At 36.2% G+C, this 18,213-nt stretch overlaps 1 protein-coding gene across 2 annotated transcripts in view; it reads left to right on the forward strand.

Annotated features, from left to right (window-relative positions):
- Nucleotides 1–5,613: 5,613 nt before the first annotated feature.
- KLHL5 (kelch like family member 5) overlaps nucleotides 5,614–18,213 on the forward strand; it is a gene marked incomplete at its 5' end in the record, with an annotated part of 45,812 nt that continues 33,212 nt past the window's right edge. The window contains 2 exons of one of the 2 annotated variants that reach the window (XM_082482954.1): nucleotides 5,614–5,990; nucleotides 16,013–16,198. In XM_082482954.1, coding sequence (XP_082339080.1) covers nucleotides 5,614–5,990; nucleotides 16,013–16,198 — 563 coding nt within the window. The remainder of the gene's footprint in view (nucleotides 5,991–16,012; nucleotides 16,199–18,213) is intronic. The other variant, XM_082482955.1, reaches the window with a different exon arrangement.

Here is an 18,213-nt window from a genome sequence, read left to right on the forward strand (position 1 = left end):
ACTCTGCTGTTGACAATGTTGGTATTGTTTTTTCTGTTGGTTTTGGGGGAAAACTGAATGCCTTGTGGTGAAATAAAGCTACTGCTGTCTTGGAAAAATGTAAAAATAACTTCATCACTTTGCCTGAAAATCGGCCTACAAAGGTGACCTTGGCTGTGCTTGTATTATCTTGATAAAAGGAAACTATCTGTGTTATTTTGTTTAGATTTGCCACAGTCTTTCAATTTGTGGTATATGGCCTTTTGTAGCTTTATTAGGTAATAACTTCCTAAACTGCTTCTAAAAAAATGGCTTTACTTTCAGCAGGACTCCTTTAAATATCTGCAGAACAGTGTTTTTGTTACTGCTCTTCCTTAACAGTGACATTTCTACAGGAGATGATTTGTGCTGGAGTATTACTGTCTGTAGATTGATGACTTTACCTTGTTTTCATTAGAATTGGTGGTACCAGTATTACTGGAGTGTATGAACTGGGAGCCTTTTGCTTGTCCTAATCTTTGTGTGGCTACTTGAGGCTTTTGGTATGGAACAGTGATTTTGTGACTTGGGGGACTGGCCTTTCACAGCGTTGTCCATTTTGTATTATAAATGACTTTTAACTGAAAACCCACAGCTGACCCTATGGATTCAGAGTACAAACCTTTTGAGGGTGAATAAGCTTCAGGGAACTTGCTGCGCTGTTTACTCAGGAGTAGCTCAGCATTACAGTTTTACCTGAAGATGGTGCAGTTCCCAATAATGCTTGGGTATTACTTGGATAGACAGAAATCAATGTTAATGTTTTAATGTAAACATTATTTATTATTATTATTAATGTAAATGTCTTGAATCACAACTATTGTTCTGTGTTAGCCAGTATGATTGCTTGAGCTAAAAAATGTAGGATCTGACAGTGTAGTCTTCTGTTACATATGGAAATCTTTCTCTTCCCCCCCCCTTATCTGCATAAAATAAACAGCAAACCAGGCTGTTGCTCTGTACAGGTCTTTTCTTCCTACTGTTAAGCTAAGTGCTCTAAAGTCAGTGTTTCTAAACATATGGCTTGCACCTCTCAAGTGAAAAGTGCAATGCAAAGTGGCAGAAAGTTGCGACGTGGTGCCAGTAATTTGGCTGCAGCTCATTTCTGCCAGTCAGAATGAATTTAAGTACATATAGTCAGTAACTGCAGAGCGTTTTCCTCTTTTTCTCCTGGATGAACTATGCTGTTGCTGCTGTAAGGGACTTTTCACATAACCATGAACCAGAAGTGTTTGTGCTTACAAAAAACTATGGAATAGGAAGGGATTATTGTTTTATAGAATCACAGAACATGAACATAGCTATCTTCCTGCAGTCTTTGTTGAGCTATTTCTGGAATTTTGGGGCTGGAACACAGGAACCGGGGGGAAAAATAAAGTAAACATTTAACTTATCTTTTAATATAAGAATAGTTATAAGCAGAATGGCAGTTTGGGGTTTGTCTATAGTAGTTTTCTTTGAACAGTTGTTTTAATGCCTCAAATTAATATTTTCAAGTTTAAAAATTCATTTTTAAAAAAATGATTAATTTTGACCACCTTTTAATGGTGTAAGTATGCATTTGATGAATTAATGAACATCTTAAGTCAGCGAACCTTTTTTACACTTTAGAATATATATCTAGGATCTCTAAACATTGGCAATAATGTATTACTTCATCATATCTTAATGAGTCTAGTTATGTCTAAAATAGATCATTTCTTTTTATATTATTAGTGCTCTTGTTAAGCAGTGAAGTATTTTTGAGGAGAGAAACAACTCTTGCAGTCAAAACAAAGACTATCTAATTATTTTGACATTTTCATTCTTAATTGGCACTTAAGGGGATCATGAATATCTTCTAAGGACTAGCTGAGCCTTTATGCCCCTAGATTTTCAATTTAAAAATGGGTAAGTTTAAATCCATTTGACAGACTAAAAACCTTAAAAATACTGTATCTGAGTTGCCCTGCAGTTGGGTGATGTTAGTTTTTTGAAGCCAAAACAGCAGTGACAGGAAAAAAGTTACCCAGAAAAGTGGTGTTGAGATTCAAATCTTAAAAGTGCCTCAAAAAAGTATTCCATAAACATATTTGTTTATTTGAAAATGTAACTTCCTAGTGAAAAAGGAAAAGGCATAATGACTAAAAGTGCTTAGACCTGATTATTTAAGTAATAATATTTTTCCATATTTCCCAGTGATGTACGCAATAATATTGAGAGTGTATCTTCCCTCAAAATATATAGTAGAAGTATCTTAGGAGCAAAAATGTTGTCTACATTTTAACTAGCTATGCTGTATTGCAGTTTTCCTTTAACATTTGTATGAATAAACATATTGTATATAATATCAAAGAATGTTGTGTAGTAAGGTTTTTGGCTAGTAAAAAAGATTTTTATATGTCTGTGGATATAAACTGTTCTGAAGATCTTGAAGAGAGCAATTTATAAAGCTGTCATGCTATGTTCTTGGTGTTACCTATTGGCACAATTGTGGATTTAACATATGATACACATCTAAATGTTTTCCTTTTCACATGGCAGAATCTGGGAAACTGTCCCCCACTGCTAACTGCAGGAATTTATTACTTTGTGGAGCTGCTGCTATGAGAGAAGTTAAATGCCCAGGTGCTCCACTCTTAGGAATATCAATCTGATCAGTCAAAATCAAAGTTCTCAAATGTCTTCAAAGTAAGCTTAAACAACTTCCTTAATGTGAACAGAATTATGTTGCCAAAGAGGACAGTGTACTTGTCTTTGGATTTGTGAGCACCAATCACCAGACGAGATGTCAAAGATGAGGTTTGGGTAGTCCTAGTAAGTGGAAGTCCTAACAGTTCATCACTTGAGATCTCCTCAAAAGTCTGTTAATTCCCAGCAGGGGACCTGATAAAAGCTATCACATTATTCATAGCAATAAAGATTGTCCAGAATGAGAGGCCATCAATTATTTCTGAGCAATGTTGTCAATTTAAACCGAAGAATTAAGTGGCACTTGTCTCATCTTGTCATTTGTAATACAAACTAATTTATATGAGACAGAATATTTTAGATATTTATGCAGTCTGTTTTAGAACAGTAATTTGGGAGAGTGCATAGAGGAGAAAGTTTGTATAATCTAGAAAAATGAAAGAAAATAGAAAACAGTTTTGTGTTTTGGTCTCTTGAAACTACAGCACATTTTGTTTTCTAATCTCTGTTTGAGCCTATAGCTTCACAGCAGAAGAGAAGCAGTAATTAGGCTGTATTTCCCAGTAAGTCATGAGAAAGTGCTGAAAAAGCACTAGAATCGGCAAATCTGCCATTTTCTTAGTAGACTTGTACTGGGACAGTTTGAATTTTAAATGAGTCTGTTATACAAGAAAGAGAATCCAGGTCAGTCCTTATGTATAATGGATTTACCATACCAGCAGAAATAAAGGTATTTAAAGCTTACTTTTCATAGTTAAATGGGTAATTAAAATACTGCTGCTGTGATGAATGTTAACAAATACACCAACCGCTTGTCCTGCTTCTCTGCCCTTGATGAACACCTGACACAACACAACACATAAAGAGAGGATAAATAAAAAAAATGCTGTTTTGTTAATACTTCTTAAGCTGTACTGTAGTGTCACCCAACTTGCAGTTACACAAATGATGGTGTTTGAACACTGCAGTTAAGCTTTTAACAGTTAGCTGTACGTGTACAAGATGAGTAGGGTCTGCATGCCATATCATATTGGTTAAACATCCGTACAATTTTTATGCTTATATATTAAATCGTTATCTTTCCTAAATATTTCGCTGTTTGTCTCTGTTTAAATGAAATCCCCCTCAACGATGGTAACAACTTTGTATATTTACGTGGATGTGCTGCAAAGACCTTGGTGTATAGGTTCTGGTAGGCGAGGACATTGGCAAGGTAGATGTTCTGAAATGCAGCATCTCTTTGTAGAGAACAGCTGGAATGCTGTTTCTATAGAAATGAGTTTTGCTAGCATATGTGAGAGGGACTTTCATAAATAACTGTGTTCTGAGCAATGACAGGTGAGCTTTCTAGGTTAAAACTAGCCCTTTTCGGCGTTGTGGTTCCCAAGAAAAGAGTATGATTTACTCCTGGCATTGAGTATGAAACAGAGCGTTTGTTTTTAGGGTGGTAAAATTGGGCACTATTTAAGTTTTCATATGGACTCTGCATATAACCTGTTTTAAAGGATACTGCAGGCATCCTAATTACAAGATCACATATTTTGTAGCTCATGATGTTAATCTGAGAGATAGTGATTTTTACTTTTGATGAAAACTGTAGGTAGAAAAGGAGCAATTCTTACAAATTTGTTGCATACGTATCTTGGAAGTTGAACAGACTAACTGAAATGTGAAGATTGAAAAAGCACATCTGTTTATCAAGGACTGATAAAATCCCATGCCTCTTTGTTATTCTAAAATTGTTATTACTATTTGCATGTGATTGGAATGAGTCTCAGCATTTTATACCTAACTAGCTCCATATGTCATAGAGGAAATTGGCTGTTTTTCATAGGAAATGTAAATTGGTCACTGTGTATTTTGTCCTTTTGGCTTTCTCATTCAAGTAAAAACTTTTGTTAGGTAATTTATGTAATGTATTAAAATATCCATCTAGAGGGAATTCTGTCTCAAAAGCATGCATCTCTTTTTCATTGTTCCATCATAGTACTTTCAACCTAGTCTTGGAACAGCTGATTGTATATAATTAGAAAGAAGCCTTTTGAGAAGTCGTCTTTTGTTGTCTACTTTGCAGGGGGTGTTTCTGGTGTCTTGGATAGTGACCAGTTAGCTTTTTCTTGCTTTCACTTTTGGTGGTGTGTAAGTGAACGGAAACCATTAGCTCATTTCAGATAGAAAATTTCAGTTACTGCAGACCTAGATTTGAATCAAAGCACATCAAGATGAAAGGCTTTATAACCCAGTACTAGTCCCTTGAGCCTTCCAGGCTGTTCTTGTCCTTTTTAAGTAAGTGCATGTCCTGTAATGGGAAAAAGAATTATTTACAGTTCAGTTTCTCCCCAGCATAATCAGTTATCTTTGGACTGCTTTTAAATCTTTCCTGTAAATTTATTCTTTACCAGTTCAGGAAGAATTCAAGTTGCTTTTTGCGGGTTTTTTTCCCCTCTGTATTAGCAAGAGTTAACAGAATAAGAAGCATAGATTCTAAGATGCAGTACAGGAATTACGTTCTCTGTCATTTGTGGTTTAAGAAAAGGGGGTGGTATTCAGCTCTTGAAAGGGCTTTAATGAATACTATTTGGTGTTTTTGAAAGCTAATGGTCAGAGGAGAGCAACAGAAACAGCCTTGGAGCTTTTAGGGTAAACTGATTAGCATTTTCCCTGATTGAGGTGATTGTTTCACGTCCTCTTTTTATCTCGGGATTTTTCACCGTCTTTTGCCTTTTGTTTATATTCAAATGACATAGCGTTAAAGAGCCTTTTTTATGTGAATGCAATGCTTTCTCCCCTCCTTCTGTAGAAAAATCTGCTTGCCACAGACAGGCAGAGCATGTGTTTCTCTTGTCTTGGTTGGGTGCACAAATCTTCTTTTATGTGCGCTGCTTCTTACCCTGTTGCCTAGACGATCACTGGCTTTCACTAAGGATGTCTGGTTCTCGTAAAGAGTTTGACGTGAAACAGATTTTAAAAATCAGATGGAGGTGGTTTGGTCATCAGGCGTCAGCCCCCAATTCTGCAATTGAAAACCACCACGGAGACTTCTGGAATAGAGGACAAAATGTAACAACTGGTGGCACAAAGTTTTTAGATTCGGGTAACCTACCTTTAACATCAGTTGGGTACAGAAGGTCCAGCCAACAGGATTTCCAGAATTCACCTCTGTGGCCAATGGCGTCCACCTCAGAAATCGCTAGATTTGAATTCTCAGCAGAAGATTGTGGAGGTGCACGTTGGCTTGACAGACAAGAAACAGATGATAGAGCAAGTGAAGAAGAAAATGAATCGGACAGCAGTTCATGCAGGTTAATTATTACTTTCCTATTCTGAGCGATGTGTTTTCATGTCATGTTTACAGATAGTATGTACATATAGGCTAGCCTTTATTCCAGATTAAAATATTTCAGAAACCTTGCAGCTGCAGTGTATCAGAAACAGAAAATAATTTATAATCTGGGTTCTATGTGTTTACTAGGACCTTTTTAAAAGGCAGTTTTAGTCAATGTGGGTAAATGAAGCGCAAATGTGGATGCACTCACTTGTTTTTTAAATAGTATACTTGAGTGCATGCTGCTATGAACTAGGTAATGTCCACTATGTGATAATGTTACAGGATGCTTTCTAAATTATTTTGAAGTAACACTGATTGTGTAGTTATGCTGAAAATTAGTCCTATGCCATTTAGGAGAAAACTATGAAAATGTAAGCTTCTTGTGACACATTTGGTGTTTCCACATGTTTCTATAGGTGAGGGGGATAAAACTGTAAAAAATACTTAGACTATGAAACAAAGATTTTTTTTTTTTTTTTCTTGTGCATATGCAACTTGAAGGGGGAAAAAAAATTAATCTGTTGAAAGCCAGCCAATTCATGCTTTGAAGTGATTGCAGTTGTCTGTTCACGTGTCTTAAACTGTGTATCTACCTTTAAAAGAAAAAATGGTTTTATTGTGTCTGTAAAGGTTCTTTGGTGTTCATCTCTTACATATTGATGCTAAAGATGAAACTAAAATTTGTTCTTAAATGAAAGGTGTTTCCCAATTGTAAATTAGGCAAGTTGATAATCTTTCTTATTAAGTATCAGTTTAATTCATTTATTTCATTTCACTGCGTAAGTCAGCCATTCTTCACTAAAAGTGTTTTTCCTGTTTTATAGTGCATGTAGTGCATAATAATTAGCTTACCATTTCTATTAAATTTTATGATATTTGCTTTCTCGCTTGTAAGTTATACTTTCTGAAATGCCGTATCATCACGAAGTTGACTATTTAAAAGGGTACACTGTTTAATAAAGCCTGTTAAGGACAGATCAATATAGTTATAGCAGTTTTAGTGTTTTGCATTCCCTAGGAGAAGAATTCATTTAGTGCAAGGGTAAAGTGGTCCATAATATAAACACTGTTTATGGTTTATATAACCTTTAAAGGTTAAAGGAAAGGAAGGAGGGTAAAAATGCTCAGGGATCAACACACTGTACTTGCTTTTATCGTTGAATGGCAAAAGTACTAGAATTACAGGGAAAGGAAATCCTGCATACTGATGCTTCGTAGCAGCAGTCTCATTGTGCTCCAACAACTGTATAGCTATAAATAATGTATCTCTAAAGAGGTCCTGTTTTAAGTGATATTCAGGTACGAATTTTTAAATAGCTGTGTCACTGGGTAATATACATGATACAGGTGTAACATCACCTTCCATTTCAGCAACATCTACTTGCGATGTGAAATTTTTGTGTGCAGCATTACCCCAAACAGGACATTCTCACCATAGCAAGGCAATAAGCGTAGAAAAAACATGCAATTTTAAGAGATAAATCTGTAGATTGAAATTACTACAAATTCGTTCTTAATTGTAGGAGAAGAATTTACATATGACAAAACTAATTTGTAACTGTTGAATTGGAGAACTGCAGATACTTATTTAGGGGGTGTGAGAAATTATATATAGCATTGGGGGTTTTTTGGTTGGTTTTTTTTTTCAGGTGGAGTTGTATACTACAGGAAATGCATATAGGATTTGAACTTAGTTAATTTGAATGTTTTTAATTATATGCTTAATCATCTGTAGCATCTAGAGTTATTTTTAATTCCTTTATTTTCTTGTAATTCTTGCTAGTGTTTTACTTTCATGCTTTAAAATAAATACTTCAGATAAAATGTGAGTTCAGTTTTGGTACAATTTAATATGTAACAAACAGTAATTTAAGAACTTGCTCCATATTGTTACCCTGTATCTCTAGTCTCATGGGGAGATTGTACTTAAAACCATGGTTTGTTCAATCCCTTTATTAAGAATGTATAAGCTGTTGGGCAGACTACATAAGTCTGCCTAACAGCTCGAATTTTTCTTATGTGAAGAACTTAACTAAATGATCCTTTTTTTATTAGTCTAAAATATAGCTTCTCTATTGACTTGAGAAAAAACAAACAAACAAAACAACACCTTCATCTATGTAATTTTCAAAGGGCTTTTTTCCCCCCATATGAAAACTCTTTTACCTCTATTAGAAACAAATTCTGTATATGAAAAAATCCTTTTTAAAAACTTCTTGTAGAAGCTGTGCAGCTACCTTACTTCTTTGTTCCTCTGTAACTTACTGCCCAGTTACAAGCCCTAAAAGCACGCAGTGACAGAAGCAGCTTTACTGCTTTGTGTGTATCAACCGTCCTTCCTCTTTGCCATGTTATATAGCACAGTGTAGAAAAGCATTTACATCACGTCTTTGTCATTATGAAAGCTTTAGATCATTACATGATTCATTTAGAGGAGAGCCACTGTAGAATTAGTTTGTTATTCGTATAGAGCTTGGTGGCATAAGGGATACGCAAATTCCAAGTTTAGTACCGGATCTCTGACAAAGGCTGCATCTGAGATGCAAAGAGATCATTTGGATTCAGGGATCAGAGCTAGTTGGCTGTAACACTGTTCACATCATACTCCTATGTCTTGTTTGTAACCAGCATTAGCTTGAATGTTTACTGGGACAGTGAGGTTTGAATTCTTTTGCGTGTTTTTCTCTCCTGTATTTCCTCCATTGCTGCTGTTTAACTCTCCTACATTCCTGAGGCGATGGTCATCATTTTGCATTTGTACACTTAACATTTCCAGCAGCTGTGCAGATTCTTGTATAGCAAATTTAAGCCTATTAGCAATAGATTTGTTTTTCTCAACTTTTTGTGGGTGCTTTAGCAGCAGTCCACAGCTCTTGAAGGCACAGTGGATATCAAGTGAAAAATACTTAGAGCATATCTAGTATGGAGTATTGTATTTGGTTCATTTCACCCAGGCATGCATTAAAATACTGGAATTACTTTACTGTAGATTTAAGTATGGAAATGTATTAAAATATAATACAAAATGTATATTTATATTTGAACACTAAATGCAAGCAATATTTCAGAATTCATCGGTTGCGTCCTAACCTTGAGCAGTTTAGTAAGATGTCTGTAATTGATTTTAAGACAAAGTCCGAATGTGCTGGACGGTAGCTACTCTGCAGTATTGCTCTGTATGAACAGTCTTGGAGTTAGTATGTTGTAACTGCAAATCCAAGTCTGCCCACCTCAATAGTTTTCAATCTACAGAAACCTTTAATACGTCTTTTCTCTCACCTCAGTCTTACTGATCTTTGAGGCTGTAAGTTCTTTAGGACCCCCAATTATGTGGTGTATTTCTGTATATCTCCTATCACAAAGTAATGGAAACTGACAAATAAGGACAGTTGATAGATTCCTTAATTATGGCACGGTAGTATAGTATGATACTTGAAATTAACTGAAAAACTATAAAAAGAGCATTTTTTGCTAGATATATGGATGAATTAGACAAAAATAAGAAACACTGTTGTTGAAAGACAAGTTGTTTTACAGGGGAAAATCTCTAGTCTTCTCATTTTTTTTCCATGCTACTGCTGAAATTCTTTCATTTTCCTCTGTGCCTATTACATCTTCACTTGCGCTATGTCTATGCACATTTGAAAAGAGTTAGGGCAGCACAATTATATAACGTATATAAGGCAAATTTAATCTAGTAATCCTGAACAGTAGATATTGTAATGAAGATAAGGTAAGAAGAGGCTTCAGCATGGACTTTGCAAAGCCACAGGGGATTCCAGCTATTTATTTGGATGGAATGGGCTTCCATGTAAGACAATCATATTTTTGCAGTGATTGTCACATGCTTAGACTATGTCGAGTATGTTTTTGTACTACTTCTTGATCGCACTGCAATGTATGCGTATTGTGAGGTTGTTAAGGTAGTTAAGTGGTTATATTTTTCAGACAGAATCTATGTTACTGGTGACATTTGTGTGGGTATATGAATCCACTGCTCTAAATCCAAGACATCTCTTAGAAGTAAGATGGGAAACATCAGTGCGATAATCAAAGATCTAGCTGCAATGAGACATTCCTACATTATTTCTTTTAAAAATTAGAAACAAGTGAAGATGCAGTAGTATTGGTTTAGCAGGCTGTGTATACGTGTCTTTGTTGGGCTAGTATAGGTAGCACTGGAGTCTGCACTCCAGCTTCTCTTGTGTGTTGTTACTCAGGCCAGTTAGGTTAACATTAATGCAGATATATTTGTGTTTGCTTGAACCTGTGTCTTTTGGTTACAAGATCATACTTCTGGCTATTGTTACAGTTCTTTTCTCTAGCATAGAGTAAATCACTAGCCCTTAAGTTCACATGCCATGTATAGCCTTATGTACTCTTTAGTGTCTCCTGAGTCACTTTTGTCCTTTTTGCATTGTCTTTTCTTATCTTAAATTATGATACACTATGATTTTTTTAGCAATCTTTATTGTTACCATCTATGGCTTCCTCCTTTTTATTTATGCTCTTCCCAGCCTTTGGAAGAGTGTCCTGATTTTTACCATTGCTTGCTTTTTCCAAGAATACTTTCAGCATCCTTCTTTTCAACAAATTCCATTCTCTGCAGCTGAGGTTCTTGTCTTACTAAGTTTGAAGATGAAAATATTTTACTCCTTACACAGCATCATATAAAATCATGGAAGCTGGCATAAAAGCTGGCATATTATTATTTTAGTAAGTTGTGTTCTGGTCTCTGTATATAATAAAATGTCATCTAGCTTGGAGATAGCGTAAACAACAAAATTGAAAAATATTTCTAAAACTACTTTGAAACACTATGTAAAAACTGCAAAGTGGGAAGCCATCTTAATGCAACGAAAAAGTTGCAAGATTAAGATTTGTTTGCAAATGCAAAAGACATGTCTTAATGTGTATCTTAATTTGTCTAAGGGGAGAGAGACTATCTTTACTAATGTGTATGACCTAAACAATCGACTACCCTAGCCTAAAGATGACTTGAAATTGCAACAGAGCTTCTAATTATATTATTACAAAAAAAAAAAAAAAGTACCTTGAGATCATGGGTTTGTTATGCAGTATAGCGTAACAAACCCATGGTGGGGGCGGAGAGAATCTGTCATTTCAGCTCAGTGGCCTGTCCTGCCAAAGTACAACAGTCTCGAAGTAGACAATTAGCTTACCATTTGGCTGCATTTTACTTTTTTTTTAAGTTAGAAAGTCTAGCTACTGGAAATTTGTCTGTTCTAGTAGCAGAATAAATGCCTTCACTGGTTTTGAACAGTAGTGAAACTGATTGGTGGTTTGCTAAAGTAAATTCCATATGCTTCATTTATGATTGCAGTTCTGCTTTGATCTGTCAAACACTGGCTTTTGATTTCCTTGGCATTATTCTTGTGTTAATGTATTTTATAGTGATTTATAGTCAGAGGCATTATTTTTATTGTCTTCTCTAAACACAAGGCAGTTGCACCCATTTTCCTGCACATACTTAATCATTTTCATCACTTGTCTCTCAACCTCTCTTATTATTTTGAACCTTCTTGAAATGTGAATAAAACTAATATTTTGAACATTTTACTTCTTTAAAATGTGATTATACTTTTTTTAATATCTGTATACGTTGAGATGTCTATATTGGTTTGTTGATTTCATGTTTATTTACATGTCATTTATAAAGGTAATGTTTTTAGGCATTAATTCAGATTTAAAATGTTGGCGGCAGTTACTTTGTTTTCTGAGAAACAAAGTTCACTGGAAACATAGGAAAAACCACATGTTTTTCTCCTCACTACTATCTCTACAGTTTTGCCAGTGTTTGTTTACTACTTCTAATGCTTTCCTTTGCACCCGGTTAGTGTTAGAGAAACATATGTAGCAAGTTATTCTTGCTCCAGTTCCCATTTTGCACTGTTTTCAGCGTATCTATGAAAACCATTTGGGTTGGTGTATAGTGATGCCTGCAAATTTCAATAGCATAGATAGAGCATTTGCTGTTAGTTTGGTTTCCTAAAGGGACCAAACATAAGCAGTTGTGTTCTACATCACCTCTGCCATTTCCCTGGTAGCTTTAAAACCCGTTTCCATCTTAATGGAAGGGCTGGCAGACATCTCAAAGATAACGTCACTCCTCGCAAATGGCAGCTAGTTAATGGAGAGAAACCCAGCTTCTTGCCTTCACGGAAAAAGGGCAGAATATTTCTGCGGAAAAGCTGGCTGCGCAGCGGAGCTTCCCATTAGTCACATTATTTGCTGTCTCTTGTCCAGTGCCTGATGGAACTGGGGCAAAGGAGAAGAGCTGGACTGGTGGTGATGGATGGAGTGGGAAAAGGACACAGAGCAGAGACATCTTACGAAAAACAGACTTTATTTGTTCATTCTGTGAACCAGCCAGTTTGAGTAGACATAGTATCAGTATATTTGGGGTATTTTCTCCATCAAGATTTTGCAGATAGAAATCCCATTGTAATGCTGTCCGACCCCTTTGTCCAGTCAAGCTGCACTTCAACATGTTGCTCCTGTCAAAAGAAATGTCACTTTTACATGCAAGTAAATAAGCTGTTACTTGCAAAAGATTAGAAAAGGTGGTACATATATATAAGGTCAGCATCTGTACTACATTCCCATGATCTAACTGCATCATTCTTATCTTGCAGTAAAACTACATTTTTGCAGATTTGTAGGATTTCATATTATCTTGTGGAGGAGTTGACCTTTATTTTTAGAAGTACAGATGAAGTTACAGCTAAATTAGGTGAACTGATTGTGACAATAGAACAGTTTTAATTATGAGTCAATTTACTTGTAACTTTCAGAGAGATTTTTTTCAGAAAGAATTTTACACAATTTTTCAGAAAAAATATTTTAAAATTACTTTCAAATTTCAGATTTTTTTCCTCTCTCTGTTCCAAAATGAATACTTTGAAATGTGTATTTGATTTTTTTTCCTTAGTCATAATGAAATCTTTATTGCTTCACCACTTTACTAACCCAGTTAATTGCTTTGCAATGAACTGTTGTATTGGGCAGAGCTCTTAATTCCAAACATCCTACTTCAAGAAATAAAATCCTTTAAAAATGAATGGGGTTATAGCATGGCTTATACATAATTTTGATTTCAAAAGGCATGTTCTTACATAAATTCTTTATTAGACAGAGGCTGAAGAAAGCTAGCATCTTTAGTTTATGAATGTTTGTCGCCGGGGTAGTACAATGTGTAGCTAGCACAAGAAAGACCTTGTCCTTAGAGTAACTTACATTTTTACAATCGTCCTGAAATTGTACCATACATAATAAAAATTGGTCGGTGCTAGATAGAATCTTTTTGACATAAATAGGGAAAGAAAAAAAAGACCAAGAAAAGTGTGATTGAAGTTTAAGAATTCAAAAAGGAAACCCTACCTACTAATGTTAGAAGATACTCATAATAATATTTCCACTTAATGTGTTAAAAATACCATCTTAAACCTTAATCTTAAAGGAATAGGCAGAAAGAGTTCTTTGATACGCTTATCTTGTACGCTGACAGCCTCAGTCTCTAATGTAATTTTCTTATGTGTGAGGTGTGCAGAAGTAGCAAAACCTCTAGCCTGTGGGAGGGGAAATTCATACTATACTTAAAGATATTTGGATTTGGCTCTTGACTCAAATATGAGCAGAGCTGCCCTGATACTCAGAGCTGCAGGACCTTGCGGCTGGGTGTTTGGTCTGTGCCGGGGATTCACAGGTCAGGGTTAGATACCCAGGTTTCCCCTCTCTGTCTCTAGGTGGAAGGGATGTAGGCCAAGAATTCTGGAAGATGTTTCAGTACTGCTGCTGGGAGAGGGAGAAGCAGGTCCTTCCCTTCCTATCTTCTTTCCTTGCTTGTGTATTCTCCCAAGCTGTCGTGGCTGTGACAAACTGAACTGGGAAACAGATTCGTAAAACACTTTGGGGAAGGAGGGAGATTTGAATTTTTCATAACCAGTCATTTGGTAATAGGCATAAATACCCCTTAAAGCTCTATCTTTCCTTTTTTGTAAGTACCTCAACTATTAGACTGTCTTTGTCACGGTCTCTTTGTGGGCCACTGAGGCTTAATCTTTCTTTCCTTCTCCTTTTCCTTCCTTATAGAAAAATGGTTTGTAGGTTACTGGCTAGAGGGTAGGTATAGGGTTGAACTTCTTCAGGTGAGGGGAAGAACTAAGCTTGTCTCTGTGTCCTGAGTAAGTACTTTATCGTGGTTAGTGGAAAACAGACACCACTGCAATTATTTTTCCTTATTGAACAAGAGTGGTGGCTGCCCCTGAGTTTTTTGTGCGGAATGTACGCGTGTGCACTCTTGGGGGTGGCAATAGCTGTAGTGAGTGTGCGGTCCAGCAAAGTGCTGGCTTAGAAAGTTTTTTCCTTTTCCATACAAGTTGTTGCTTCTTCAGTTTTATCTGCATAACTGTGAGGTTGTAATGTAAATAAAATCCCTGCTTTATTATCACATGATGTATTTTTTAAAAAATCATTATTAATGGGGTTAAATTGAGTTAAAATATGGTTCAACCAAAAAACCCAACCTGTATCAACACAAATTATGATGTGATAAATTGTGATAGGGAACAAGAATTTCCTAACCATTTTCTTGTTGATCAGCACCCTGTCCGTTCCACTTCTGGGGTTTTTGTGGGTTTGCTGGTTTAGGAGTTGCTTTCCCTGAGTACTTCTTGCTCATTCACTGTGAGAATGCCACCCAGTTTTGAAAACATAATGGTTTTTTATGGTTACATGGTTACATTTTTCACATATATGAGTTCCTTGATTCAGTTTCCCACATGGCCAATATTTGTTCCAGCTTGTCAGAGGGCCAGCGTTGGAGCAAAACAAGTGACTCACAGAGGGATGAGAAGTTGACACAGCTTAAATAAATGGCTAGCCACAGCTTCAGAGAGCACATTTAAGATAAAAACCTCCAAGGGAAGTAAGTAGGCAGGTATCTTATTTCTGATCCATTACTAGATTTAGGTTTGAATTAAGTGGCAAATTGTTTGGCCTTTTTAGCTAATGTTTTGTGCTGAAAATTTAGACTTTGATTTTGAGAATCTCTGTCTTGGAATGAATACCCCAGGCTAAGGAGACTGAGCTAAGTCTCCTGATGGATTTAGCCCCGAGCATGCTGCTTTAGCTCATGACATCTTTACAAAAGCAGGGGTCTGGGTGCAGATCTTGTTCAGTGTTTTTAAGTTGCCTGTGTTGTGAAGTATGTACCAGTCAGTTAAAGAACTGTGAACAAGAGAAGGTTCTTCCCTCAGTGTGCATAATTAGGATTCATCTCCTTTATATCCTAGACCTATGCATTCCTCTTACCTCTTCTCTGTTCCTCTTTTCTCCCAAGCTGCTGTGTGTATGGACAGACATAATTTTTCTCCCCATCCACCCTTGTTTTTCCCTTGGGTTGGCCTCTATTGTGCTAGATCTCATTTCAGACACACAAGGTTTCATGTAGAAGGAGTGGTGGTATATTGGTGTGTTTCTTGATGTTTTTTTTTCCCCTGCATGCTCACACTCTTTTACTAGCTCCATATATGCTGAATTTTGTTCCAGCCACTTTAGGCTAAGTGTGAAGCAAGACTTCAACATACGTATGAAGTAAGACTAACATACAGGGCAGGGAGAGGTTTGATTCCTTATTGCATCCTTCCATTGCTTTTTCAGTTTGCAGGGTCTTGATAAATGTCTGTTCTTCCTTAACCATCCGACAACACTATAGATACGATTACTGGACTGACCTTTGTGTGTCTGTTAGTCGAAGAGTACAACATTAAATGATCATACCTTTTTCACAAATGTTTAGATTAGGTTTGGAGGAAGAGAGAAAGTATGACTATGAAGAGAAATAAAATAGCAGGGGAATATATAGTAAAACAAATCACGTACATCAGTTTTAAAATCACATTACTTTTATCATCTGTAGATAAAATTGCTGCACCTTAATATTGTGTGAAATAAGACTTCCATTATTGTCTTCAGCAGAACCTCCAACAGTAGTCATACCTTATCATCTTGTCAAGCTATGGAGCCCTGTACCTCAGATGAATTTTTTCAGGCTCTCAACCACGCTGAACAAACTTTTAAGAAGATGGAGAATTATCTTAGACACAAACAGCTGTGTGATGTGGTGTTAGTTGCTGGTGAGCGTAGAATTCCAGCTCACAGGTAAGTTTATTATAATTTGAATCAACTTCATATTCCTTTACAAATGCACCTTCAAAGTGTGTCCTGTGTTTTGTTTAAAAAAAGGCCAGAACATCCTGAATGATTTAGAATACTGTAGACATGCTTATGTTTTTTAACATTTATTTGGAAACCGAAAGTTAATTTGTTTGTTGTTTGTGATGTAGTACCAAAACAATTGTGATGTTTTCATGTTCTACTTTTTGTCTTCAAGCATATAGTAAGATATTTGCATAACAAAATTAAAAACCCCAAAGTCCCAAATGCACACTTAGAATATTAGTAGTAGTAGTGGTTTCTGTACCATAGAATGACGTAAAATTTTTTCTTAGGTTTAATTTTTTCTTTGTACTAACAATTAAGTTGTTGGAGTCATAATTAGCAATAAAGACAGTCTTCTGCCTGTATAAAGGTTTTTTGCTCCCATAGTAAGAGGAGTCTTTGATAGTAGTCTACTTTGACAGAAGTCTATTTTCATAGTAGACTACTGAACACTGACAGTAAGTGTTAGAGGGCTAAATTAGATCCAACATTACCCTACCTGTCATCTGCGTAATTAATTAACAGATCATGTAGCATGCCACTTAAAATCTAGGAAAATAGCAAAGATTGTGGAACAAAAGTATGAATAACTGAAGCACGTTACAGTATTTAATGCACAATATTAATAGTTTGAATAGGAACCTAAGTATAATTGTGATGTGGTTTCATAAGACTAGGTCTACAACAGAAATAGCAGCTCAAGGCATTCCTGTTATCCATTGCTCATTCCTTACCCCCACAGTGAAACTACAGCTTAATACTGTAATAGTAATAAAAAGATGGGGAGAGGTTGATGGTTTGGTATTATTCTTAGAAAGCCAGATCTCTGCTTTTGTTTAGGTATCATCCACACTGTTGTGCTGATACAATTGAGGGAATGATAGCATGGGGATGGGAGCCAACTTGAGGAGCAGGGAGGCACCGTAACTTGCTATTGCTCTCAGAGACTTCATTTTATGAAACTTCATTTTTAGACAGTCAAGACTCTCCCTGATTTTTCCAAGTTGATTTAAGCAAATCTTACTGCAGTTACTGCTAAAATGGCTGGTCCTGTTCTCCACCCAACCCCTGACCTGAATTCCTTTGCAAACACAGCCAAATAGCTGCGGATGATGATGAATCCTTATTGGAGAGACAACAGGGTGAGCAAGATGATTTGGCTTTCCCTGTGGCTACAGAGTTGCTTAAGATTGGCCTTCAGTTTCTTCAAATTAGTTGCAAAACTGCATTGTCCCTGTGGAAAGAGTAAATCAGATGAAAACAGGGAATGCACACACTCCTAGTGGATTTGCGCCTGCTGAAGTAATTTAGAAGTCAAAGAGCTTTGGAGTGCTGTAAACAGGAAAAATAGTGTTTATAATAAGGAAATAATTTAACTTCCTTATGTGGCCAAAGTAGCACCTTTACAGTATACAGTTCTGGAGTATGGTTTATGTAATAGTTAAAGTGTAGAAAGGGTGTAGGGGAAAGCTGCAACGTCTTCTAAGAACTGGAAGATATTTTTTGCAACAAGATAAATAGAACGACAACATGCTATAAAGTTCTTTGATGTGGTTCATACCTGTCTCATTTATTTAGAGAACTGACTTTGCTCCTCCAGTTTCTGCTACTGTATCTATTTCAGTAGTGCATTAGGCGTATGCTAGCACCTGTTATTTGCTCTGGTCTCCTCTTAGGAGGAGAAACATCTTGGTGTAGTTGGTATATTGTTTTAAATATGCGTGAAAGTTAGGACCAAAGAAGCACACCTTGTGCTTTTAGCAGGAGGTGGGAGGCTTATGATTGTTCTTAGTTCACTTTATGGTGTTGGAACAACTTAGAAAGAAGCTTTGCCTTTTGCACAGTAAGTTTTCTCTTACTGTTTTATTTTCACAGAGAAACATAGCAATAACTGCAGTCTTCATCTCAGTACGTCCAAAGTACCTCACTAAAAATTAAACTTTTCCATTGTGGGA

Source organism: Vanellus vanellus, assembly GCF_965231255.1.
Source record: "Vanellus vanellus genome assembly, chromosome: 4".
NCBI classification, from domain to species: domain Eukaryota; kingdom Metazoa; phylum Chordata; class Aves; order Charadriiformes; family Charadriidae; genus Vanellus; species Vanellus vanellus.